Source organism: Cherax quadricarinatus, chromosome 56, assembly GCF_038502225.1.
Source record: "Cherax quadricarinatus isolate ZL_2023a chromosome 56, ASM3850222v1, whole genome shotgun sequence".
Classification (NCBI taxonomy): Eukaryota; Metazoa; Arthropoda; class Malacostraca; order Decapoda; family Parastacidae; genus Cherax; species Cherax quadricarinatus.
In genome coordinates this window covers 19,825,341-19,852,506 of record NC_091347.1, presented here as the reverse complement: position 1 = coordinate 19,852,506, position 27,166 = coordinate 19,825,341, and the positions used below count along the sequence as shown (strand labels likewise).

The 27,166-nt window shown below is 38.9% G+C and overlaps 1 protein-coding gene across 4 annotated transcripts in view; it reads right to left on the bottom strand.

The window, feature by feature from the left end:
• LOC128700737 (NADPH oxidase 4) overlaps positions 1-27,166 on the bottom strand; it is an 80,087-nt gene that overhangs the window by 5,603 nt on the left and 47,318 nt on the right. For 2 of the 4 annotated variants that reach the window (XM_070097138.1, XM_053794115.2), the window contains 10 exons: positions 24,569-24,664; positions 21,399-21,624; positions 15,647-15,744; positions 14,703-14,730; positions 13,960-14,113; positions 11,016-11,098; positions 7,427-7,900; positions 6,946-7,064; positions 6,000-6,164; positions 3,719-3,781 (listed from right to left, as the gene is read on the bottom strand). In XM_070097138.1, the coding sequence (XP_069953239.1) occupies positions 3,719-3,781; positions 6,000-6,164; positions 6,946-7,064; positions 7,427-7,900; positions 11,016-11,098; positions 13,960-14,113; positions 14,703-14,730; positions 15,647-15,744; positions 21,399-21,624; positions 24,569-24,619 (1,461 nt within the window). In that variant the 5' untranslated portion in view covers positions 24,620-24,664. The remainder of the gene's footprint in view (positions 1-3,718; positions 3,782-5,999; positions 6,165-6,945; positions 7,065-7,426; positions 7,901-11,015; positions 11,099-13,959; positions 14,114-14,702; positions 14,731-15,646; positions 15,745-21,398; positions 21,625-24,568; positions 24,665-27,166) is intronic. The other 2 variants (XM_053794120.2, XM_053794117.2) reach the window with 2 other exon arrangements.

Here is a 27,166-nt window from a genome sequence, read left to right as displayed (position 1 = left end):
CAAGTATCAAATGCAAGACTCACGAAACCATAATGACATGATTGCAAACAAACCATACCACAGGTAGGGATAGAACCTGTGGTCAGAGAGTAATAAAACTCCAGACCAACGCATTAGCCACTGGGTCAGCTGGCTATAATAAGATTCATCCAACTAGGTATATTTATACACCATAGGAAGATTAGCATAGGCACCACTGTAACTACAAACGCAAGTTTTTACAGACGAATCTTCTGCCACCGTGGCTGTGATGAACTCTAGCTCCAGTCCTCCCAAAGCCGTCAACATGACGTCCTATGCTAACCTTGAGGCCCATAAGGAATATACTGTATATCAAATACAAATTAAAAATAAATAAATAAAAAAAAAAGAATAGAAAAGGCAAATAATTACCTGTCAAAAAAAGCTCAATTATTTTTACCATGGTTAAAGGAAAGCTGACTTTCAAAAGATTTTTTCTCTGCTTTTACTTCTACCCTTCAAGAGGGTACCTTAATGCTTGTGTTGGGCTCTTGATCCAAGGAGTTGGAGTCAGTCTCCTCTTCATGGAATCAAACCTAATACCTTCTATTTCCTGGGTGCTGTATGATGCCCTAAAGAGGCATCAGATTATTTAAGATTTACAGCCAGAGTTTCGATGAGGAATGCCAATATACCACAGATTTTCTCCCAGACCGAAAAACCTATTACATCTCAAACATTTTATTATTGTGAAGAAAAAAAATCCAAGATTAACAGTAATATTAAGACAACCAGAATAGTTGTGCATTCTTCTAACTGGACAAACATCAGTTATCATCACTAACACCTGCAGTACAGTCAACACAATGTGTGCAAAACACGAATAACCTCTCAAGACAGAAAACTAGCAACAAGATCATTATAGGAGTGTACAAAATACCTTACAGTAATTATTACAAAATAAATATGCAGCCTCTCCTCACTTAACGACGGAGTTCCGTTCCTAAGACCACATCGGTAAACAAATTCATCGCTAAGTGAGGAGCATACTATAATGGTAGTGGGTTTATGTCAACCATCTTTGATATTGTTTTAATGTCACCTTTGCACCATTTATAACATTTTTAGTATATTTTTAAATGTTTATACAATAGAGTTCTGTTTATTGTAATAAATGGAATAGTGGAAAGCAGTTCTACTCTACATTATTTAGGTATGTATACTGGTCAGAGAGCCTGTCATAAGTCTGAGTCATCGGTAAACAAGAAGGTCACTAAGTGAGGAGAGGCTGTATATATAGTATAGGAGAAATTAATTTATATGCATAGTTTATGAACCTAAGTACTCTTGCTGCATCCACAAAATACAGTAAAAAAAAAAAATAACAAGCAGCAGCCATTAATGCCATAATGCCACTGAATGACTGACACTGACACAAACCATCACACAACAAAAATAAATATAAATGAATAAAAATAAGGGTACCCCCCCCACCCAAAAAAAAAAAAAAAACCCACTTGCCATCATTCACTGTCTTTAAAGTGGCGTGCAGATGCGACAGTTTAGATGTCGCGCTAAACAGCAAATATCCCAAACCCGTCCTTGAAAATACAGGCACTTTACTTTCCACCTCCAGGACTCAAGTCCAGCTAACTGGTTTCCCTGAATCCCTTCACAAAATATTACCCTGCTTACACTCCAGCAGTTTGTCAAGTCCCAAACACAATTCATCTCCGCTCACTATCTATACATGCGCATATAATTTTTTTCAACACATTGGCAATCTCCCACGGAGGCAGGGTGACCCTAAAAAGAAACATTTTCACCATCATTCACACAATCACCATCTTTGTAGAGGTGCCCAGACACAACAGTTTAGATTTCACTCCAAACAGCCAATATCCCAAACCCCTCCTATATAAATAAATAAAAAGCACACACATCACCCATCTTCCACAAAGGTAGGGAGACCCAAAAAAGAAACACTTTTGCCATCATTCACTCCATCACTGTCTTACCACAGGTGCACCGATACCACAGTTCAGAAGCCTCCCTAAGCTGTATATATCCCCACCCCTCCTTCAGACATTTTATTATACTATACCAACTTTAACATTCCACTTTAGTACATGAACTTCCTCTCACATTTTCCTTGACGTTAGCACCCCTCCACCATGTAGTGCTGTATGATCGATAATGATCATACAGCACTACATATTTATATATACTGTATATAAACAAAGTGTATACAGAATTCTATATCCTTAATATTCCTAATAATTTTATTAATTGTTAGGCTGATTTGCAATGCACTCACCCAAGGTTATGAGTCATTAATAAGCAGACACGTCATGCTGAGCAGGGTCAGGAAACTGCTGGGGTCACAGTGTGTAGCCATGTCACCTAAGAGATGCGAGTCACTTGTGTTAGTCATCTAGGGTTAGTGTGCACACACATTACACAACATACAACACTACTGCAAGACTGGCAATTCTAACAATTCAGAACTGAACTAACAACAAAAGGTGTACTATACATACAGTATGTAATTCCCAGTACTGGCATAACAAATATTCTTCCCTATAAAACCAGAGAATTTTAAAAAAATGTATATATTAAATATTACTAAACACAGTCTCATACTTAGCATTTTCATCTTAATGCATGCACCTCTGACATTCATTTAACTATTAAACAATGCTTCAGCTGTGAGAATAACATTGACGGGAGGGTACAATAAATCTACACAGCTTTTCTTACATATTTGTTTATGAACCTGCAGTGCTGCATGATCCTTATGGGTTTAGCACTTTCCATTAACAAAATCAAGAACCTGATTCCTCAAGCCCTTTGAAATTTACATTTTAATTATCGTAACTTTATGATAACTTTCTTTGCCCTACAGATTTCACAGTTGTACCATATTCTTGATTTAACTTCATTCTGTATTTATATTTTTTTGATTTATCAAAGTTTTGATTCGTTCCCTCCTTACTGCTCTTTCTACAATTAAGAGATGATATTAATATGGAGATCTGGGTTTGCTAGTGCCTTAACAGTTGCATATCTTGCATCATGGTACATTGCCATGGTGTTACCATATTCAATCATCCTGCCTTGGTTGTAAACTGCCAATGTATTTCTAGAGAAAGGGCATTATTTTTTTTATTTTATTTTTTTCAAGTCGGCCATCTCCTACTGAGGCAGGGTGACCCAAAGAGAAAGAAAATCCCCCAAAAGAAAATACTTTCATCATCATTCAACACTTTCACCTCACTCACACAATCACTGTTTTTGCAGAGGTGCTCAGAACACAACAGTTTAGAAGCATATATGTATAAAGATACACAACATATCCCTCCAAACTGCTAATATTATACTCTCACAAACCTATTTGTTCCATAGTCAATATTTTTGTTTTTTTCAACGAGCCAGCCATATCCCACCGAGGCAGGGTGACCTAAAAAGAAAAACTAATGTTTTTCTTTTAAAATTTAATAATTCATACAGAAAGGGTTACTAGCCCCCCTTGCTCCTGGCATTTTAGTGGCCACTATAGTCTTGCTTAACTACTTTTTATAACAAACTACTAATATGTACCTGGGTCTGGGTACCCATACTGTGTTATTCATGAAAGATTGAAGCCTCAGCTCTGATAATCTACTCCTAAAGTAAAGCTACAATTATTTAAAGTAAAGCATTAGTAAGATAAGCAGATACTGAGGCAAGCAAAGCAAGGTAGGTGTACAATACTCACTGAGGTCACAGTGAAAGGGTGCCACTCAAACCTCGACACTGTTGGGCACTGCACCAGCACATACTAGCAGAGAAACGAATATGTTAAGAAGTGTTCGTTAATGGATGAATTGTAAAATTACATGTTTTACTCTTTTTTATAAACTAATGTACTGCAATAAATCAAAATGAATTCAAGATTCTCCACATACAAATAAATACACTCTTAAAATACTTCACTGTTGGCAAGAGAGAAAGTTAGGGTGATATAGGAAGCAGTAAGCAGACAAACATGGCAGAAATCACAATATCTAAGGTTTCTTAAAGCTCAACAGCTGGGTACTTCAAGGCAGGAGTAGATTATTATTCTGGAGACTGCTCATATTTGCAAGAAGGTACCTTGGCAATTGCTTCTGTAAAGCAGCTGTTCATTTTATCATTTCAATTTCTTAGACAAAATAAACTGCATGCAAAAAGAGGCATCTGAAACAAGAAGGTATACAAGGTACATCAGAAAGACACAAAGTGGCAGAATTAAAAGACATGAGGGACAACCCCTTCAAAGGTAGGATTTGGATAGAAGCAAAGACTTCCAACCTTCTGCATCCATCACAGTAGTGTAGGGTGATGTTACACAAAGGATTAAGAAGTGAAGAAAAGACTGAAATAGCAGTGTCTGAAGAAAGTACCTGAAAGCTATTGTGCACTGGTATGAAGTGGAGGGTTCTGTGAAGAGCTGAGACAAAGGATCATGGAAGAGCATGTTATAGGTGGAAGGTGGCCCTGTGGATAGATCATATCAAGTGACCATACAATATGCCTGCTGAATCTCTCATATAGTGAACCTCACATTCCAATCAGAAGACAGGAATTTGAAGGATAACCTGCACAAAAGAAGAACAATTAGAAAACACTGTCAATATCTTTAGTCCCAGACTCTTTAACCTACTATTAGCAGATACAGCATAAGTAATATTACTGGAAAGAACATAGAAGTTTGTACAGGGAAACCAGATAACTACCTACTCAAAATGTTTGATCAGCAAAGCTGAGATAGCTATGCAAGCCTACAGATTTATATCGGCACCAGCATGTGAGAACAGAGGCAGCCAATTAAGTCTGGCCAGCCTGCAATAGAAAAACCCTTGAAGTATTTACAGGTATGAATATGAAAGAGAAAACTGACACGAGAGGTTATTTTGAGCTGCGAACAGGGGATTCAGTGGCTGACTGGCAAAAGTACTTAGCTGGGTGGCTAAATTGTTAGTTGTCAACAGTCATGAAATGGGTTGTAACTCCATAACCATTGTCTTGTCAGAAAAAACTATTAATGGGAGGGAGCAGTGGTCAAATGTGATTTTGGCCAAAAATGACGATATGAAGATCCAACGAAAGTTTGTTTTGGAAACAGGCAGGATTTGGAGTTCCAGACATCAGGGATCTTCCTGAATGACAGGACTAGGTCTGAATGCCCAACTTCAAGTCCCAATGTTACATAAATACTGTACATATTATGTAGTACAGTACCAGTATTAAAAATAAGTGCACCCTGGAAACTACTATACTAAGGGGTTGAGCATGAGCCTAAATGGACATTGATCCTGCATCCTTGAGAGAGAGAGAGAGAGAGAGAATAAAAAGAGTCACCCTATACAGGAGGGCCTCCTGATTCAAATATTTGTCCAAGTAGATGCAAAATTTTCCATCCCCAGCATACCTCAGCCCTGAGATATTTCAACATAATGGGTGGTCTCAATTGTGACCCATCCAGTGGGTGAAGCCTACAACCCATCCAAAAGGTCTATGTTAGTGGAAGTAATTAAGTTTGATCCTCACAGCAGAGAGAGCTCTATCCACAATTCATATTTAAGGGTACCTGCTAACATTGCCTGCTGCACGACAGAAACTTAAGCCCCACCACTGCAACAAGGCTGCTGCCTTAGGAAAGGACTAGAGGCATAATTATACACACACCAGAGGCAATGCATATGCTATACTAAAAAAATTACCAAAATATATAGCATGAGAAATATGCTTTTACATTCTTATAATATATAATACAGAAATTATGAAATGAATGTGGCACCTACTGTCTGCACTACAATAAGGAGTGCAAACTATAACAAAACACAAACTGAATAGCCAACTTACTGAAAAAGTGGAAAAAGTGAGGCAAGCCAAATCATGCAAAAAAAAAAAAAAAAAAAAAAAAAAAATGACAATTACAGAAAACAGAATAAACTGTCAAGTATAATTACAGCAAACTAGAACAAAGAATAATGATTAGTGACTAATGAACCCACCTGACCAGGAGTGCATGAAAAGCCAGACTGTCTGAGGGTAAGCTGCACTACATCACAAGGATGGTGAACCACCCTCAACACCTGCACATACTCACGCCGCCGCCACAGCCGCACTGCCCAATCTGCTGCCCATACCGTTACTGCTACTGCAACCCATACCCATGTCTGAGAGGAATGAATACATGAACTGTTAACCTGGAGAATAGGTAAAAATAGATGAGCTAAAAATGTTTAATTTATCAGCTACCATAGCTGTGATGATTTAATTAAGTGAACAATAGTCATTACTGACGTCATTACAAAGCATTATTAAATATTATACATTATTCAGTATAGTCATCACTATTGTATAATTGTCTGCAAGGTAATGTGTAACTTGAAGAAAATATGATTTACTTCATATTGTCTTATGGTGTTCTTTTATCTAGAAAATTTTTCTTGCCCATTTAAATAGTTTATTTTCTAATTTATTTAGAATACTTTTAATTAAATTTGTGTGTCTGCTTAAATCTTGCCTAAAATACTGAACATAATAGGGATTTTATAATCATTTTTGTATTTAATTATGCCCATACTGCCCTAACACCTATGTTTTTTAATAAAAAATTTAACTGAAATTCGAAGTTACAAGAGTTTAGCAATTTCAGAGAAAAACACTATAAATTACTTCATGCATCAAACACAAGACACATTTCTAGGAAGATAACAGAATGAATCCTTGCCTTACCAGGAGACAACTGTCAAGTTAATTTTTTTTTTTTTTTTTACCTCAAGAGCCCTCTCCCATGAAGGTAGGTTGGACCAAAAAAGGAAACTCATTCAATTTCTGCTTTGCCTGTACATTTATTATTGTTCGGCTAGAACTTTCTATGTTGAATTCCATGGAAACTATAAATATGGAATTTTAGTCTATATTTGAGAGTGAAGAGAAAGACAAGTTTCTTGCCTGAGAATGAATGGAGCCAAACTCTGGTGCTTTCAGACATTTATTTTGCTTTTTGCTCTGCTTCTGTGGCTTTACTTCTCCCTGAGCAACTATACTCTTTCCTGCTGCCTCAGAAGTCTCTGAAAATAGAAGTCACATTTTGTCAAACCTAAAACAAGTACTGTAAAACTGTTAAGTTATAATGAAGTATCAAAGAGTAGTGGTGGTTATAAATAATTAGCACTCTTAAAGTTTTGCTGTAAATGATCATTTTTTTTTTTTTCGAACACCAACCATTTCCCACCGAGGCAGGGTGACCCTAAAAAGAAACAAAAGCTTTTCTTCTTTTTACATTTAGTAATTGATATAGAAGGGATAACTAGCCCCTTGCTGTGGGATTTTAGTTGCCTCTTACAATATGCATGGCTTACGGAGGAAGAATTCTGTTCCACTTCCCCATTGATTAAAATTATACTGTATAAACAAAATCTATTGCACATACCCTTGGTAGAAAATTGGCGAGTATGAAGTCCAGTGCTGGGATGATTTACATTTGAAGTTGATTGAAGGTAACTATGATCAGCATCAAGGTCAGTATAGCTATAACCTGTGCCAGGTTCAGCATAGCCATATTCAGAGTCAGAAACAGGGCTTCCATTATATGGAATAGGTTCTGGATAACCATATTCTGCAATGGGTTCAATATAATCATTGTCAGAATCAGATCCATAACCCTCATTATATGAATCAGGTTCAGTGTAATGCGAGTCCGAATTAGGCAGAGGGCTGCCATTGTAAGGATCTGGTTCTGGATAACCAAAGTCTGGCTCAAGCTCAGAGTATGTTTCTTGGTGGTCAGCATTATTTTGGTTACTCTTCTGCAAGGTGTGGTAGCTAATTCTATCCTTTTTCTCTTCGTTCATAAGACTGTGGTCTGGGGTCGAGTAGTTACCCACAAAGCTAGGCTCAGGAAATCCTGGAGAAAATAAAACATATCAAATATAAGTGGTAAATAGACATGTCAAAATAAAATTAGAAGAGGCTTAGAAATTAACAATATCTACACTAAAAGAATGAGTTACAAAATGTGGCCAGAAAAATGAAAACCAATCCTCAACCTGGTGGTAACACTAAGATGACTTTTCAGTCTACTGTTAACATTAGTCATCTAGTTTCATATTCAACATAAGGGTTAAACATTAAGTACCACTGTCACCTTGTTTTTGTATATCTAATGTACGTAGTTTTATTCCCTATTCAAAATGCACATCTTTTTGAGAGGCAGTCTTAGCAGAAATATATGATTAAGCAGTCTACATGTTTGTGTCTAGGATACAATACAGCCAAGCAGTTGACTAACTTGCACCATGAAGCAAAATACAGTGGTACCTCAGTATACGTCCTTAATCCGTTCCAGGACCTAGGACTTATACCAAACAGGACGTACGTATTCCAAATGAATTTTCCCATAAGAAATACATGGGGAAAATGATTAATCCGTTCCCATAAAAAAAAATTATTATTGGCATATTATACATTGATGGGGGTTGTATAAAATAATTTAAACACTGCTTAATACTAAAATATGTAATTTAAACACTGCTTTATATTAAAATATGTAATTTAAACACTGCTTAATATTAAAATATGTGTAATTTAAACACTGCTTTATATTAAAATACATAAATACAGAAGAATTAGATTAAATAAATGCAAATTTAACCTCACTTTACTTTGCTGGAAAGAGTCGAGTGCCTACTAGGATAGTGCTGAGAAGGGAGGAGGAGGAAATGTTATTGTTTGGAAGGAGAGTCCCTTTCTCTTTTCCCTATTTGGACCTAGTTAAACTAAAAATCTGTCCAAAGAACTTCGCTTCTGCCTTCTCCTCAGGATGTTTTAGAAATGTGACATTGTCTAGTCATTCCAGACAATGGTATTATGGCTTGTTTGGGCTTTGTTGGGGTGGTACTTCTCTGCAAAGTTTTTGATGTCCATCCATTTAGCAAAGATTTCCTTGATTAACAAAGTAGGGGCTTCTTCTATCTCCTCTTCTGAGCCTGAAGAGTGCATCCATCTTAGTCTTATGCTCCTCCTCCTCAAGTTCCTGCAGCTCCTCAGTTGTCAACTCTCCCCTGTGCCCCTCCACTAACTCCATATCACCATCACTCACATCCAGACCCATGGACCTGCCCAGAGACACTATCCTCTACTATAGACACAGCCTCAAAGCCCTCAAAGTCCCTTTCAGCCACTGCTTCTGGCCACAAATTCCTTCAAGCATAGTTCACTGTTCTGTATGAAACTTCCTGCCAGGCTTTGTCAATGAGAATTATGCAATGGGCGACAGTAAAATGATCTTTCCAAAACTCTCTCAGGGCTAACTGTCAGAGGTCACCTCACAGCATCTCTGGAATGGTGCTTTAGTGTAGAGTTTCTTGAAATTACTGATGACCTGCTGATCCATGGGCTGAATGAGAGGAATCGTGTTAGGGGGGAGAAACTTTACAGTGATGAAGTCAAACTCCGGCAGCACATAGTCCTGTAAGCTTGGAGGGTGAGCTGGAGCATTGTCCATTATGACGAGGGCCTTCAGAGGCAGGTTTTTCTCCTCTAAGTAACTTTTTACACTTGGCCCAAACACAACATTAAACCATTTGCTGAAATATTCTCTGGTTACCCAAGCCTTGCTGTTTGACCTCCACATCATGGGTAACCGAGTTTTCTGCAAGTTACATTTTTTAAAGGCCCTTGAGATTTTAGAGTGGTAGATCAGTAGAGGCTTCAGTTTGCAACCCCCACCTGCACTGGCACAGAACAAGAGTTAACCTATCCTTCACTGGCTGTGTCCTGGTAATGCCTTCTCCTCTTGTGTGATATAGATCCTGTTAAGCATTTTCTTCCAAAACAGGCCTGTTTCGTCACAGTTAAAAACTTGCTGGGGAACAAAACCCTCAGCCTCCAAATTCCCCAATCATTAGTGGCATCTTTAACAGCACTGGCTTCCTCTCCTTGCCTCACAACACTGAATGCCAGTCCTCTTAAAATTATCAAACCAGCCATGGCTGGCTTTAAACACTTCACTTTCTTGGTTCGTTCCTGCTTTGTTTTTTAAAGGATTGGCATCCATCAGTTTTGCCTTTTCGCAAATCACTGCCTCTGATACGCTATTGCCAGCACACAGTTTTTCTGTTATCCAGATCAAAATCAATTTTTCAACATGCTCTAATGTCCCTGATCTTTGTTTGGTAATCGATTTCACCCCCTTCACAATGTTAGCCGATTTAATAACATCTTTGTTTTCCACAATTGTAGATACCGTTGTTCTTGGCATACAGTATGCAGCAGCCAAGTCCCAGATACGCATGCCACCTTCATACTCTTCAACAATCTCTTTTCACTTCCATGGTGATCCTAACCATTTTCTTTGTTGCTTGGCCTTCTCACTGACTTTCTTAGACCTCATGGTTAATGAATTTATGTACTAAAAATTTATACGAAAAAACACAATCACGTGAAAATTCAGTTACAGCGCGGGTTGTTCACTGAAAGGTAGCAACGAGCATAATGAGGCTAGTGGGCAGTCATGGCTTTGTCTTAAGAGAGGTCAACAAGGGTAGCAAGCAGTGTCACGACTCATTTTGACCCATACAAGTTCTAGCATGCAAGTCGCATTCCAAACAAAGGTCGTATACCAAGCAAAAATTTTTGCGTCCAAACAGGACGTATACCAAGTTGGACTTTTTCCAAAACGGACATGTACCGAGGTACCACTGTACTAAAGTAAGGAGACAAGGAAAATTTCCCCCAGATGGATGAAACATCTCTCAAAAATACCCAAGCATTGCACATGTGTCATGTTTATATAAATGCTGTTTTAATACCAAGAGCTATTGTAGAGGAAAGATTGCCATACAAATTTCAGTATGGGTAACGAAAAATATAGTACTTGGAATGTTTACTAAAAAAATTGCAAAGAATTCACAAAAGAAACCAATTAGGGAAAGTCTTGGGCAGAAATTCATTACTGTAGAAAAAATAAAGTACTTCTGTCTGGAGGTTAGTTAGTTGCAGTCAAAATATTGTATATTTACCTTCCTCATTTGTGTGGGAGTCTCCATACATCTGACAACCTGGGATGTGTCCATGAAGGTTCTTCTGCTGCTTGAGAACACCACTGTTGGAAAGGATATCACAATCATTCCACTTATAAAGTCAAATCCATTAACTGCAGTATATACTATGCTCAAGTAACTATGATTAATAAGAGAGCAATTCAAGAAGCAGTATTCAGAAAAATCTTCATTAACTGACAGTTTGATGAAGCATTTCCTGCATGATCCTTCATGTATGTCAATAACAAATTACTTGCATATTTTTTAACACTCCAGCTATCTCCCACTAAGGTAGGTTGACCCGACAAAACACTTTCATGGTCACTCATTTAATGAATGTCTTGCCAAGAGGGAACTCCAGTCACAGTTCAGATAACCCTTCAAACTTTAACATCCCCATCCTTCCTTCAGAGTGGAGGTACTGTACCTCCCGTTTCATACAGAAATTTTTCTTTCAACACTTTGGCTGTCTCTCACCAAGGTTCAGTGACCCGAAAAAGAAGAAACACTTGCATCACCATCATTCATTTAATCACTGTTTTACAGAAATATGTTGAGATCACAGCTCAGATAAACTTCCAAATTGCAACATCCTCACCCCTCCTAAGGAGTGCAGGCACTGGACTTCCCACCCAGTAAAAATATTTATTTACTGATTTTCTTAAATATTCATTTTTTTCATTCTTTAACCTTGGTGTAATGTCCTTGCTATGAGTTATAGGTCCTTAAATAGGCAGTTTCATGACTAACTTTCCCAGTCTATCACAAGAGGGAACATGATGTCATACTAAATATTACAAAGCACAGAGATCAGACAACAGCAGGCTCTATCAGGAATGCTACAAAAACTAGGGTGGATATATAGCCTGGAAATTGCCAGGTAAATGGTTACCAAGGAATACGTATGCACAATACACGAACGTATCAGAAGCCAGTGATGCAAAGTTATCCAGAAATAAACATTCCCATATAGTATGGAATAAATTTGGTTCCCAAAATAGCAGGCAAGGACTTAAACATCTCAAAATAATAATAATAATATACCTACCATCCGACTTACGACCGAGTTCGGTTCCGAGAAACCGGTCGTAAGTCGAACTTTACTACTGAATATCAACAAAACATTTTTTGTAATGACTATTTTATTGTTTTATTTTGGTATTTCATGTTTTACTTCACTTTTTATGCTGTTAGTACTGTATTTTATACTGTAAGGTTTAGGATAAACACTGTGTACAACACAAATAGTTGTTTATTTCCCAGAAATTTGGCATAAAAAAACACTGTCGTAAGTCGAGTGGTCGTAAGTCGAGCAGGTCGTAAGTCGGATGGTAGGTGTAATAATAATAATAAAAATAAAAATAATAATAATAAAAAAAATAATAAAAAAAATAATAATCAAAAAGATAATATAATAAAATAATAAAAAATAATAAAAAATAAAAAAAATAATAAAAAATAAAAAAAATAATAAAAAATAAAAATAAATAAAAAATAATAAAAAATAATAAAATTAATAAAAAAATAAAAAAAATAAAAATAAAATAATATTTATTTATTTATTTATTTAAAAATTTGAGCACACATACAGAGGTACAAAAAATACAGATAAGAGCAGCATGCCAAAGCCACTTATACTATGCATAGCATTATGGGCTGGCTTAAAATTAACTTAAGATTAACTAAGCAATGATGAAATCAGTGATAAAACTTTAATGTAAACAGACTACTATAAAGCACAAGTGAGTATTACAAAGACAGGTCATATGGTTGTATGCATTGTTGTACATTCAGTAGAATGGAGTATTCTGTTAGGTAGTGTATTTAAAAAATAATAAAGTTAGATTGGGTTTTAGGTTTAACATTTATGTGATATAATTGTGAGAAACATTTAAGATATACAATTTATAAGGTTCAGTTATTCAGTATTTATTTGGTTTTGGGTGAGTAAGTGATCTTTGAGAAGAGACTTTAATTTATAAACAGGTAGTGTTTCTTTTATATTTACAGGTAATGAATTCCAGATTTTAGGGCCTTTTATGTGCATTGAGTTTTTGCATAGTGTGAGATGGACACGAGGAACATCAAAGAGTGATCTGTGCCTTGTGTTATGGTCATGTGTTCTGTTGAGGTTGGCAAGGAGATGTTTGAGGGGAGGGTTAATATCAGAGTTAAGTGTTCTATGTATGTAATAGGTGCAGTAATAAGTATGGATGTTTTGTATGGTGAGTAGGTTTAGTGTATTGAATATTGGTGGAGTGTGCTGCCTATAGTGAGAATTTGTTATCATTCTAACTGCAGCCTTTTGTTGGGTAATTAGTGGTCTGAGATGGTTACTTGTTGTTGAGCCCCATGCACAAATTCCATAGGTGAGATAGGGGTAAATAAGAGAGTGATATAGGGCCAGGAGGGCTGACTGTGGAGCATAGTACCGTATCTTCGATAGTATGCCTACAGTCTTGGAAATTTTCTTAGAAATTTGTTGTATATGTGTTTGAAATTTGAGTCTATTATAATAATAATAATAATAATCATCCATTAAGGCAGTTCTTAGGTGATTCAAGTTGAAGTCATACTAATAAAAAAATTTCATTACCTTATACTATCAATCACTTGGAGATACATGTATATTATGAAAAAATAAAAGTACATGTATAAGCAAACTAAAGGCCTAAGGTTTTAATATGCCAATTTATATAGTTATTGTTATAATGTCCTGTATTATAAAAGCCCCTGTGAAGTCAGATATATAAACTGACAAACTTTTAAATATGATATAGTAAATGTAATTTTGTTATATATGCTGAAAAATATTACCATTTCATGGCACCTCAAGCTTGCAGTGACTCTACATTTCGAGATAATACAAAATAATAAAGATGAAATTTAATGGTGGTAAAAAGAAAAATATTGCACTACATACCTGATTGGATGAATTACAAGCAGGAGAAGGAAAATGAGACCAAGGTGGTGAGTGTAGAAGAACACATCATAGTTCCTTTTTCTAGCCCAGCGGGTAGAGGTGACTCCCAAGACAGCCAGTATCACCATCATTGCCACTCCTGTTACTCCTGGAACTGTTGCATGCAATCAAGACACTGAAATTGTATTATATACAGTGGACCCCCGGTTTACGATCAGCTCCCAATGCGACCAATTATGTAAGTGTATTTATGCAAGTGTGTTTGTATGTGTATGTTTGGGGGTCTGAAATGGACTAATCTAATTCACAATATTCCTTATGGGAACAAATTCGGTCAGTACTGGCACCTGAACATACTTCTGGAATGAAATAATATCGTAAACCGGGGGTCCACTGTATATGTACTTCTTTTTTTTAAACTACACAATCATTTTTTCTTTTAACATGCTGGTCATCTCCCACTGAGGCAGGGTGACCTGAAAAAGAAACTTTCACCATCATTTACACTATTACTGTCTTGCCAGAGGCAAGCAGATACACAATAATATTGCATCAGATTTAAGAAACACCTTCAAATGATATAATGATATAAGCATAATGTAAACTAGTGTACAATCCTCTTTTCTTAATTAAAAAAATTAAACTAAAAAAACTGAACAGTGACCATTCAGAGAAACAAATCTGCCAGAAAACTTTCTTAAATATTAGAAGAGGAGTATAATTTAGGTCAAGCAAGATCTTACCTGTTGCCACGAAGATACGCAGAGGGCTCTGTGAAAGACACCATAAATTACTTCTAGGTGACTGATGCAGTTCATGGTAGGTAACAATTATGACAGCACAAATAAAATTATTTTTATATAGATCTATTTTTGCTGTACATTTATGCACTCAGGTTTCACAAGTTTTGAGGCATTACAGTAAGATAAATATGACTTTCTGGAGGTCTGGTGAGACTGTTTAGACCAGTTCAGACAACATGCTCTTTACAATATGGTACACTTTACAAACAGTATTAATATCAAGTTGAATTCTGAATGTGCAAGATGCATTTCTACAAACTCAACCATCCTGAACTGTAGGATAATAACTATTCCCACGGTTTTGGAGATTAAAATACTCCTAAACTACACTTTACGACACTCCTGACACGTGATATGGGTTAACACAAGAATTATGGTAATACAGTAACTAGACCACTGGTATCCCACAAACACTTAAGTTGGAGGATGGCTTGATATTATGACTATTGTATCTAGGCCTAATGCTCATTTCACCTATTTTATAAGGATGTACGTATTACTGTACTTATCACTATCACCAGTACAGAGTGGCAAAGCTATGGAGGGTGGGGGGGATGGGAGATTCCAGTTAATGATATATATATGTAAGCATACTGAAAATTACACTTTTTTTTTTTTTAGTTTTCAGTATCTTATCTTAAAGTCCCCTCCCAGATTGAAATCATGATTTAAGCCTCCAGAATGAACTCCTGGTTTAAGGCCCCCTACCCTCATCCCAAATGAAATCCTGGCTACACTACTAGTAATACATATAACAAATCCCAGAAACTCTCTCCCCCTTCTCCCACTGATCTAATATGCTGGATGCTCCCACTCCCTAACTGCTCTTGTAGCTACAAATAGGCCATCACAAATACCACAGATCATCTCTCTCACACACTTACCTCACCCCTGTAGTTCGCCACATTGAGGTCTGGATAGCGGCTGCTGTAGTGACGGGAAAAGTTAACAGCATTGGACAAGTGAGCTCCAGTATGTACCACTGCAACACAAGGATACAGCACTTAGAATTGCAACAAGATGTTCTAATAACTTAGTTAGCATTTGTGTACATAATTTTTTGTATCTGGTATAAAATGATACACTCCAAAACAGATCCAAATGAACCTTGTTAGCCCCAGTATTTAGAAGCTAGCAAAAAGTCACATTAAAAACCCTAACTTAGCCAAAATTGTCTTTTTGTATGGAACTTTATTTCTTTAACCAGTGTTTCACACTATACATTGACCCAGGTCCTGTACCAGTGTCTCACCATACATTCATCCAGATCATGTCACAGTGTTATGCCCTATATACATCCAGATTCTAGAATACGTACATACAAACCAATTTCTTCTGATCCTTGCTAATCCCCATTACCATATACGTATATTTCTATTTCTCTTTCTCCCACTGGTTTACTCTCCCTCCTTCCCTCTCTAACAGTCTCCTTTCTTTCTTTCTTACTCTTTCTCACAATGAAATAGTGAGACACTAACAGCATTCAGCATCTGATGTGACCCAGTGTACACCATAAGTGAGTCAGCTTATTCATAAGCTAATGTTGCTTGATATGCATGATTACATATCTAGGCTGAAAATGGCTATTATTTTTTCCCAAAATAAACCAGGCAAGTTTCACGGAGCACCACAAACTTTTACCAAATTTACCCTAGTCTTATTTTACCTAATCAAATTTAACTTTGTCTCATTTAACCTAATTTTAGCTAAATAAATCTTACCCAGTCACACCAGACCTAACTTAATTTAACGTTATGAGTGTAAGCAATAGTAAAAGTGTTGTGTATTAAGATGATAATCATGGTTAAGCACTATACCTGTAATAGTGCTAATTAAGTTTTAGGTACAGGGCCACATAAGTACAATTATCATACATAGTAATATATATGTAAATTACCTAGGAAACCCCCCCAAAAAACTCGGTGGCTTATTGCCACTGGGGTGCTGGAGAATGAAAGGTAATCATGTTTGATCTGAAGAGCTCCAGTTCCTTGAATTAGGAACTGAGCATCACAGCACTCATCCCTTTCAAAGTGAGTAAAAGTAAGGATGAAAAGGAGACAATGAACATGCATGAGACTGCATACTTTGATTTTATGAAGCTCTAAACCCATGTGAGCCAAACAGCAAAATGATGGAGGCGTAATACTCCATCTGATAATTATTACTAATTTTTATACTCATGGGGAAGCACTAAACCCAAAAGAGTCATACAGCACCTGCAAAATTTAAGGTAATCGGGTCTATCCACTAATCACTGCCTAGTCTTTGATTGCTTACACTGCATCACTTCAGGCATTTAATTAGGATATTTTTCCACATTTTTAAATCAAATATGCAGAACAAAAAACAAAGAGGCAGGAAGGCAAGCCAAGTAGACTCAGGTCCAGTGATGTGTAATGTGTGAGCAAACAAACATTACCAGCACTTGAAAGATGCTACAACTCAGAGTGACGAACTACTGTGTAGGAAGACATAATAAAGACCGCCTCAAAGTACAATAAAGGTCGCCTCAAAGCACAATAAAGGTCGCCTCAAAGCACAATAAAGGTCGCCTCAAAGCACAATAAAGGTCGCCTCAAAGCACAATAAAGGTCGCCTCAAAGCACAATAAAAGTCGCCTCAAAGCACAATAAAGGTCGCCTCAAAGCACAAAGGTCGCCTCAAAGCACAATAAAGGTCGCCTCAAAGCAGAATAAAGGTCGCCTCAAAGTACAATAAAGGTCGCCTCAAAGCACAATAAAGGTCGCCTCAAAGCACAATAAAAGTCGCCTCAAAGCACAAAGGTCGCCTCAAAGCACAATAAAGGTCGCCTCAAAGCACAATAAAAGTCGCCTCAAAGCACAAAGGTCGCCTCAAAGCACAATAAAGGTCGCCTCAAAGTACAATAAAGGTCGCTTCAAAGCACAATAAAGGTCGCCTCAAAGCACAATAAAGGTCGCCTCAAAGCACAATAAAGGTCGCCTCAAGGCAGTGATGTCCTTCTTCAAGACCAACTTGGCGTCTCTGTAATTTAAGTGCCTAAGAATTCCTAAGTATTACACAAGCATTATTCAAACTACATTTACTGTCATGCATACCTGTGTTAATGAAGACTCTCCTGGCTGTCTCACCAACATATACTCACTACATGGAATATCACTTGTCTCACACCTGCTTCAGTCTCAACAGTACTAACTGTTCTCTTAATTACGTCCTTGATAGTTGTACTTGTATTGTTAGGCAGTTAATGATTGTCAGCTTATCCAAGGAAAACACTAATATACAGTAGTTTATTTTTGTGGAAGTAGTATAGGAAAGAGAAGCTACATATTTACAGTACCAATATATCAATAAGTCGAACCTGTAGTGTCCAAGCACACTGACAATACTGAAGTCTTTACAATAACGTGATAATCAAGTGTATTTTGTATCCACTAATTTACGTGATTTTTATGTTATTTAAAGTTTATTTGATAAAACATGAGTAAGCAAAAATAAGCCAAACTCACTCACTGCCATATTTATTAGAATTACTTTTATTTTATGTATATCAATTCATATTTTTGTATACATACATGTACGCATATATACTGTTTATTATATTCTATTACAAACTTTTTTCTTAGGTTTTAGCTTGCACTAAATGCTTTGCATAATCAAGGGCTTTCCATGTGTAAATGACATTCAGTTTTGTAACGATTTTTTTTTAACAAGTCTGTGGAAAATACTGTACATATTTTCCAGAAATTCAGTATTTATATGTACATAGATGGCCATACTGTATTTAATAATATTTATGTCATAGAAAACGGAAAGCCTGCGTCTGGGCAGACGAGACTCGCCATCTTGGTTTTGAATTTTGTACAAACGTTGGTATAATGGGAAGAATTTTTCGTGCTCTAGAGGTTAAAATTGTTTTGACACCTCTCAAATAGGAGACGAAATTGGTGGATGTGCATTCCTGCATAACTTGAGATATCAGACGACTGGACAAGACAGCTCCAGGAACCTCAGATAAGCTCTCTAGATTTGTGTGTAATTCTGGCCAGCATTATTTTCATAGATTTAGTTAGAGTGAGGTTTTCTGAGCATGATACACATTAATCTCCAGTCAAATTGGTGAGTGATATTAAGATATATTTTCCTTCTGTTATGTAATTGTGTATATATATAACCATTTATTATTTTTAATATACAGTCCACAAATTTATATATTTACCAGTATTCCTGGTGTATGTATATTTCATTTAATTAATAGGTCCAGAGCAACTTGTGGTTATGACAGTGGTAGGTATCGAAGGGGGACATTTTTTGCGACCTAGGTGTCCCAAATTCCTACTTGTCTATGTAACATTGATAAATAATAATTATCTATGTTCATTTACTGTTATAAAAAAAACAACGGGCAAATTAAACGTGGAAAATTGCATTTATCTGAATGTAACTAATTATGTACATAACAGTAAATGATAACAAAGATTATTATTTATCAATGTTACATAGACAAGTAGGAATTTGGGACACCTAGGTCGCAAAAAATGTCCCCCTTCGATACCTATCACTGTCATAACCACAAGTTGCTCTGGACCTATTAATTAAATGAAATATACGTACACCAGGAATACTGGTAAATATATAAATTTGTGGACTGTATATTAAAAATAATAAATGGTTATATATATACACAATTACATAACAGAAGGAAAATATATCTTAATATCACTCACCAATTTGACTGGAGATTAATGTGTATCATACTCAGAAAACCTCACTCTAACTAAATCTATGAAAATAATGCTGGCCAGAATTACACACAAATCTCGAGAGCTTATCTGAGGTTCCTGGAGCCGTCTTGTCCAGTCGTCTGATATCTCAAGTTATGCAGGAATGCACATCCACCAATTTCGCCTCCTATTTGAGAGGTGTCAACACAATTTTAACCTCTAGAGCACAAAAAATTCTTCCCATTACACCAACGTTTGTACAAAATTCAAAACCAAGATGGCGAGTCTCGTCTGCCCAGACGCAGGCTTTCCGTTTTCTATGACAAATATTATTAAATACAGTATGGCCATCTATGTACATATAAATACTGAATTTCTGGAAAATATATACAGTATTTTCCACAAAGTCGGCCGTCTCCCACCGAGGCAGGGTGACCCAAAAAGAAAGAAAATCCCCAAAAAGAAAATACTTTCATCATCATTCAACACTTTCACCTCACTCACATATAATCACAGGTACTAGGTTGGTAGACAGCAATCACCCAGGGAGGTACTACCGTCCTGCCAAGTGAGTGTAAAATGAAAGTCTGTAATTGTTTTACATGATGGTAGGATTGCTGGTGTTGTAAAAGTCAACTAAAATGCCGGAAACAATGGGCTAGTAACCCCTTTTCCTGTAAAGATTACTAAAAGTATAAGAAGGAAATTGTAACACTGCATCATGTTTAAATATTGGAGAAGCGAGATTACTTCAGTCCTGTCTGTCTGAATGGCAGTTTTGAAAGTGGAAAAGGCACTGATGTTGCTTTTGAAGGCATATGCAGCGTCCTGTTTCCACAAGCCTGGTGAAGATTTTGTCCAAATCTGGGTAGATAGTGGAGAGGAAACTTAAGTTTTTTCTAAAATAAGAAACGGGAACAAAATGTTCCTAACTAGTTTAAGTGGGTCCTGCAAAGCCAGGCACGCACACCCCAGCCTTATCCCAAGCAACAGGCTTTCCCCAAGCCTAAAAATGTTATGTATGGCGCTGCAAGCAATTGTCCAGCAGCGAGCTATGTGGGTTGAGGAGCACATGGGTTACGAGCGTCGAGGAAAGAATACATGCCATACCCCGGTCGGGATTGAACCCGCGGTCAGTCTCAAAACTCCAGACCGTCGCGTTAGCCACTAGACCAGCTAGCCACAATAAGATTCGTCCAACTAGGTATATTTCTACACCATAGAAAGGTTAGCACAGGCACCACTGTGACCACAAATGCAAGTTTTTACAGACGAATCTCCAGCTAGCGTGGCCGTGACGAAGTCTAGCTTAAGTCCCTTCACTGCCGTCAACATGACTCACGAAATCGTAATGACACGATTGCAAACAAACCATACCCCGGCCGGGATTGAACCCGCGGTCAGAGAGTCTCATTACGTCATTACGATTTCGTGAGTCATGTTGACGGCAGTGAAGGGACTTGAGCTAGAGTTCGTCACGGCCACGCTAGCTGGAGATTCGTCTGTAAAAACTTGCATTTGTGGTCACAGTGGTGCCTGTGCTAACATTCCTATGGTGTAGAAATATACCTAGTTGGACGAATCTTATTGTGGCTAGCTGGTCTAGTGGCTAACGCGACGGGCTGGAGTTTTGAGACTCTCTGACCGCGGGTTCAATCCCGGCCGGGGTATGGTTTGTTTGCAATCATGTCATTACGATTTCGTGAGTCAAAGAATACATGGTTAGGTTAGGTAAGGTTTGCCAGGAAACAAGAGAGGTAAAGAACTCACTGGTAAGAATCCACAAGGGGTGAGGCTAGATGAAGAATAGGTGGGGGGAGGAAAAGACTACAGAAAAAGAAAAACAGCCGGGGTTAAACCCAGCAGCATGAAGGTGTCTACACACACGAGTATAACTCTGCAACAGTAGCTACATATAAGTAATACTCACCTGCACTAACAACAACGGTAGCCGCGAGTAAGAGATGTGTAGTCTTAGCAGCATGGGTAGCAGGGGCGGCCAGGGTGGCTGGGAGAGTGGGTATACGGTGGTGTGGGCGGCGACAAGACAGGTAGGTGGCGAGGGTGGTGGCCAGGGCTCGACACATGGGCATCACCACCAGGCAGCAGGAGAGGTTCAGCACTGCCGCAGACCCACGAGATATACACAGTCCAAGCTGGAGGATATGTAACTGTACATCGATAATCTTACTTAACATGGTTCAGCAAATATATATATATATATATATATATATATATATATATATATATATATATATATATATATATATATATATATATATATATATATATATATATATATATATATATATATATATAAGACGGGTGAACTAATGTTGGTGAATAGCCCTTGGTCCAAGAAATTTGATCTATTCAATTCAAAGTTTATTCTCTATAAGGATTACAATGCTGATTTTACAGAATTTGGTTATTGTGTGGTTTACATGTAGTAAAATAATGATTAGAGAGTGTACCACTAGAACACCTAGCATGGCTAGGCATTTCGGGCAGACTTAGCTTAATTCTCTATCTCTCTCTATCCTCCCATTCATTGTATCAAACCTGATTAACTCAAGCTCCCCAAACATAATATGACCTGTCAGCGTTTCGAGCTTCCTATAAATTTAACAACATAGGCCCTTTTCAGCTTAGCCGCTTTGTATGCATACATGTTTCTGGAAGTAAGGTGCCCAGAACTTCAGCTTTTTCCTTCAGTACCCATGGTGTGGTCCTTGTTATCTTCATAACCCTGACTGTGTATAATTCTTATAAACATTTATTGTCTTTTCATTTTGTACTTCTATTCTCTTAACTAGAGGGCGTATACCTGGAGGGTGTACCGGTGGTCAGCGCCCCCGCGGCCCGTTCCATGGCCAGGCCTCTTACTCAGTTACTGTGAATTGTGAAAACAAATTTTTCCGTTCCATTCTTTACACTTTTCAGTCAGCTTCAGTTAAGTGATCCTTATTTGCGATTTATGTGATCACAACGAACACAAGTGCCAAACCATGGTGGTGTGTCCCTCCCTCCTGGCACTCACGGTTGACACAAGTGTCACACCATGGTGGTGCCTGTCCCTCTCTCCTAGCACTCAAGGGTGACAAGTGCCACACCATGGTGGTGTGTCCCTCTCTCCCTCTCCCTCCCTCCTGGCACTCACGAGTGACGAGTGTCACACCATGGTGGTGCCTATTCCTCCCTCCTGGCAATCATGGGTGACAAGTGTCACACCATGGTGGTGCCTGTCCCTCCCTCCTAGCACTCAAGGGTGACAAGTGCCACACCATAGTGGCACTCACGGTTGACACAAGTGTCACACCATGATGGTGCCTGTCCCTCCTGGCACTTACGGTTGACACAAGTGCCACATTATGGTAGTGTCAGTTTTCCCTGGTACCCGCCCCACCTCTCTCCCTCCCTCTTTCTCACAAGTGCGTCGTCTCTATAATTACTTAAGCTGTAATTACCTTAAAAAGCTTGCGTATGCTGAGCCCCAGCTCAGCATACTCTGTGGTACCTCAGCCAGGTCGACTCATGCTACTTGAGCAAGTGTTTCCTGGCCCGTCTCTGGATGTACATATTGTACTCAGCGAGTTGTGTTTGAAGGGTGAGCACTAATGGGAGTACATATTACTGACAGGTCGATATTGAGATCCTGGTCCTGTTTCCTAGGCTTTGATCACCATTACTAGTTTCTGGCCGCTTGGGCCTTCTCATATCTTCAGCCAAGTCACTAAACTCTTCAACTACCTTGAGTCAAGAAAAGCTTCCTTATATCTCTATGGTTCATCAGCTTCCACCTATGTTCCCTTGATACTGGGCCTCTTAATTCAGTTTGCCTTATCCTGAGTCATCGGTTCCCCCTGAAGATTCTGTATGTGGTAATCCTGTATCCGTGACCGTGTCCTCTCCGTACGTTCATCTCTCGAACCTCTCCTCCTAGTGCCTTCTACTCGGTTGTGGCGCTCGCCTGGCTGCAAACCATTGAACCTTTCCGAGCTTCGTCACATACTTTACCAAGTGTAGGCACTATGTTGGCGCCACATACTCAGTGACTAGCTTAACTTCTGCTTTATATATGGCCCTGAAGGATTCTCTAGTGAAGTTCCTGAATGCTATTCTGAGATTCGCTAATATGGCATATACGCTGACGTTTTACTGATTATAAGTATTCTTTGGCGATATGCTTATCGACAATATTCACCCTCAGGCCCTTTTTACCCTGATATTTGCCCCGTTGTCTGGTAGCTAAAAGCTCTCGCTTCACACGGCGAGAGGTCTGGGTTCGATTCCCGCCGAGGATAGAAACATTAGGCGTGCTTCTTTACACTGGTTATTTATGTTCCTCATCAGTAAAATGGGTACCTGGTAGTTAGTCGACTGGTGTGGATCGCATCCTGGGATAAAACTGACCTAATTTGCCAGAAATGGTGCGCATAACAAGCGGCTTTCTATGTAGTAGTATGTCATTAACGTCAGTTGGGTCTGTATACCTTGTATATGTACTTGTAGAAATAAAGATATTATTATTATTCTCTCATCTCATGCTGTACTTGGCTCCCGGTCTGCCCTCTCTTCCTCCAATACTCACGACTTTGCATCTATTCGGATCGATTCGAGAAGTCACTTGACTGACCACATTTGTAGTCTGTTGGTGTATATCTGGAGCCCATCATCAGTGTGTGATCCTACATGTAGCTACAGGAGTAGAGCTATGCTTTGTGTGTGTGTGTGTGTGTGTGTGTGTGTGTGTGTGTGTGTGTGTGTGTTAGTTACCATTTTGTCCTAGGCACATGTCGATTAGACACTAGGCCTGTTGTGTGTGTAGGTGTGTGTGTGTAGGTGTGTGTGTGTGTGTGTGTGTGTAGGTGTGTGTGTGTGTGTGTGTGTGTGTGTGTGTGTGTGTGTGTGTGTGTGTGTGTGTGTGTGTGTGTGTGTGTGTGTGTGTGTGTGTGTGTGTCTACTTAGTTGCGATTGCAGGAGTCGTTTCACAGCTCCTGGCCCCGGCTGGCCCTGGCTGTGTGTGTGTGTATATACGCCTGTCCATCTGTCTATGGGGGAAGTATATAGACTGAAATAAAGTCAATGTGTAGCACTTACCCCGAGCATGCGTCGTGTGTAGTAATACTGAGGTTGCTTCTTGTAGCGCATGTAGTCCCAGTAGAATGCTCCACCGCACGCTGCACTCCACGCTACCTACACCGGCCACACCACAACAACCACAAAAGAAAATACGCACACATATATAAGAAGGTAAAAGTTAGAATCATCTTGCAAACAAGAGATGCCATGTCATGTCACTGTCTCTCTAGACTGGAATATTTTTTGCACAGTCTTTATAATGGAGGGCAAATTCGCATATCTGGAGAGTATATACAGTAAATTGTCACTGCCTATATAAACTCAGTCAAGCATCGAAAATATTAAGAATGCGGAAGTCATTTGATCTGCATTCCTTGGAACACAGGCTAAAAAGATACATTATAATTTACACTTGGAAATTTTTGAAGATATTAGTCCCAAATTTGCACACCAAAGTCACTATAAAAGCAAGAGACTCAGTGGATGATGTAAAATACCCACAATGAAAAACAGAGGCGTGATGAATACAATAAGAGATAAATGAATAAGCATAAAGGGAGAGTAAGGCTGTTCCAGACCCATCCTTCAAAGTGAGGCTATTCCAGACCTTTCCTTCAAACAAAGGGAGGCTATTCCAGACCCTTCCTTCAAACAGAGGGAGGCTATTCCAGACCTTTCCTTCAAACAAAGGGAGGCTATTCCAGACCTTTCCTTCAAACAAAGGGAGGCTATTCCAGACCCTTCCTTCAAACAGAGGGAGGCTATTCCAGACCTTTCCTTTAAACAAAGGGAGGCTATTCCAGATCCTTCCTTCAAACACAGGGAATTACTAACAGAATCTTGGCTGTCTTCAAGAAGGAACCTGATCAAGTGTTACCTACTTCTGATAGCATGCAGGAAGCACTAACAGCCTAAGTGATCATGCCGTCAACTGGGAGGCCTTGTCTACGACCGGGCCGCTAAGCGAGGACCTCCAGAGTATCTAAGTTTTAGCTCTTGGCTCAAATGGAGCAGAGCTTTTGAGAGTTGAAAGCCTCATACCAGCGAGAACACCGACCCTGACACCACTTGAAGCCAAGACGTGCTATACCCCAGCTACAGGACGTCGACGACGATTGTAGTCGATTGCTGAAGACTCACCGCGGCCTTGTCATAGGGCTGCCCCCGCCATAGGGCTGTATACGGTACATTACTTGTACAAACTCCGACACTACTTCGGGAATCACTGCCGGATCACCACATGGAGAAGACCCGGGCCAGGACTCTTCCTGGCAAACCTACATGAACATGACCGGGTCGCGGGGACAATGACCCCCAAAACTGTCTACAGGTAAACCATAGGTAGACATAGGTATCACCTAGCCTCCTCTGACCTGACCTTCATTAATTTGAACCTCAAGAGCTTGACTGTTATTGTACTCAGCAACTTAACCCTCCCCCCCCCAAGCGAGGTTCCAATGACGCAGGAACACTAGAACCTCACCCCTCCACTAGCGAGGCTCTAACCGTGACGATGAAGCACTAGAGCTGTCATTAAAGTTTTGCCCTGAAGTGGAGGAGGATATTAAAACCTGATGATCCTCAGAGGTCCACCTTGAAGGACGACGCTGCCAGCACTGCATTAGTGGTGCGTCATTAACACAGTGGTGCGTCACACAGGCTGGCCTGTACACACAAGACAGTGGTGCGTCACACGGGCTGGCCTACACACACAAGACAGTGGTGCATCACACGGGCTGGCCTACACACACAAGACAGTGGTGCATCACACGGGCTGGCCTACACACACAAGACATTAATCACTGAGAAACATTACCAAGACTCTAACATTAACCAGACCTCATGACAGCCCCTAGTCCAGCTCAGACTAATTATGGTGGTGATGGTAGTGGTGGTGGTGATGTTACTGAGAATTAATAAGAGAAAAAGAAAGGGAATGAGGGATGTAGGGAGGGAAAGATGTAATTTCTGCTTATCTCAGAGGCAAGAAGATGTAGAGGGGTAAGAGAGGAAAAAGATGGTGAGGAGAAAATGGTGAAGGAAGATGGCAACAGGTCTTTACTACAACTCTGGATGTGAATCCAGTTTCCACACCATATAAATCTCCGAAATCATATCTAGTGAATTTTACAGTGGACTCTCCCACCAGCGTGGCCACACTGACAGGAAATTAATCTGTATAAAACTTGCATTTGTTGTCACAGTGGTGGCCCATGCTAACCTCCCTATGGTGTATAAATATACCTAGTTGGATGAATCTTATTGTAGCCAGCTGGTCCAGTGGCTTACGCGCTGGCCTGGAGTTTTACGACTCGCTTGCCGTGAGTTCAATCCCCACCCGTACCGTGGTTTACAGTGAGACACCAGTAAACCATAGACTATCGCCCAGAACAAAAATTATGTTCTTTTCACTGATTTTGATGGTTTAAAAGACACGTGGGCCAACACTAGGACATATTAGAAAACGTTTCGGTCCTGGGTCCTTGATCACTTCTTGATCAAGGTCCCAGGACCGAAAAGCTTTCTAACAAGTCCTAGTGACTGGTCACGTGTCTTTTTAAACTAATTAGTCTGTATTAATTACCAAGTCTTATACCACTGATTTTGATATTATGC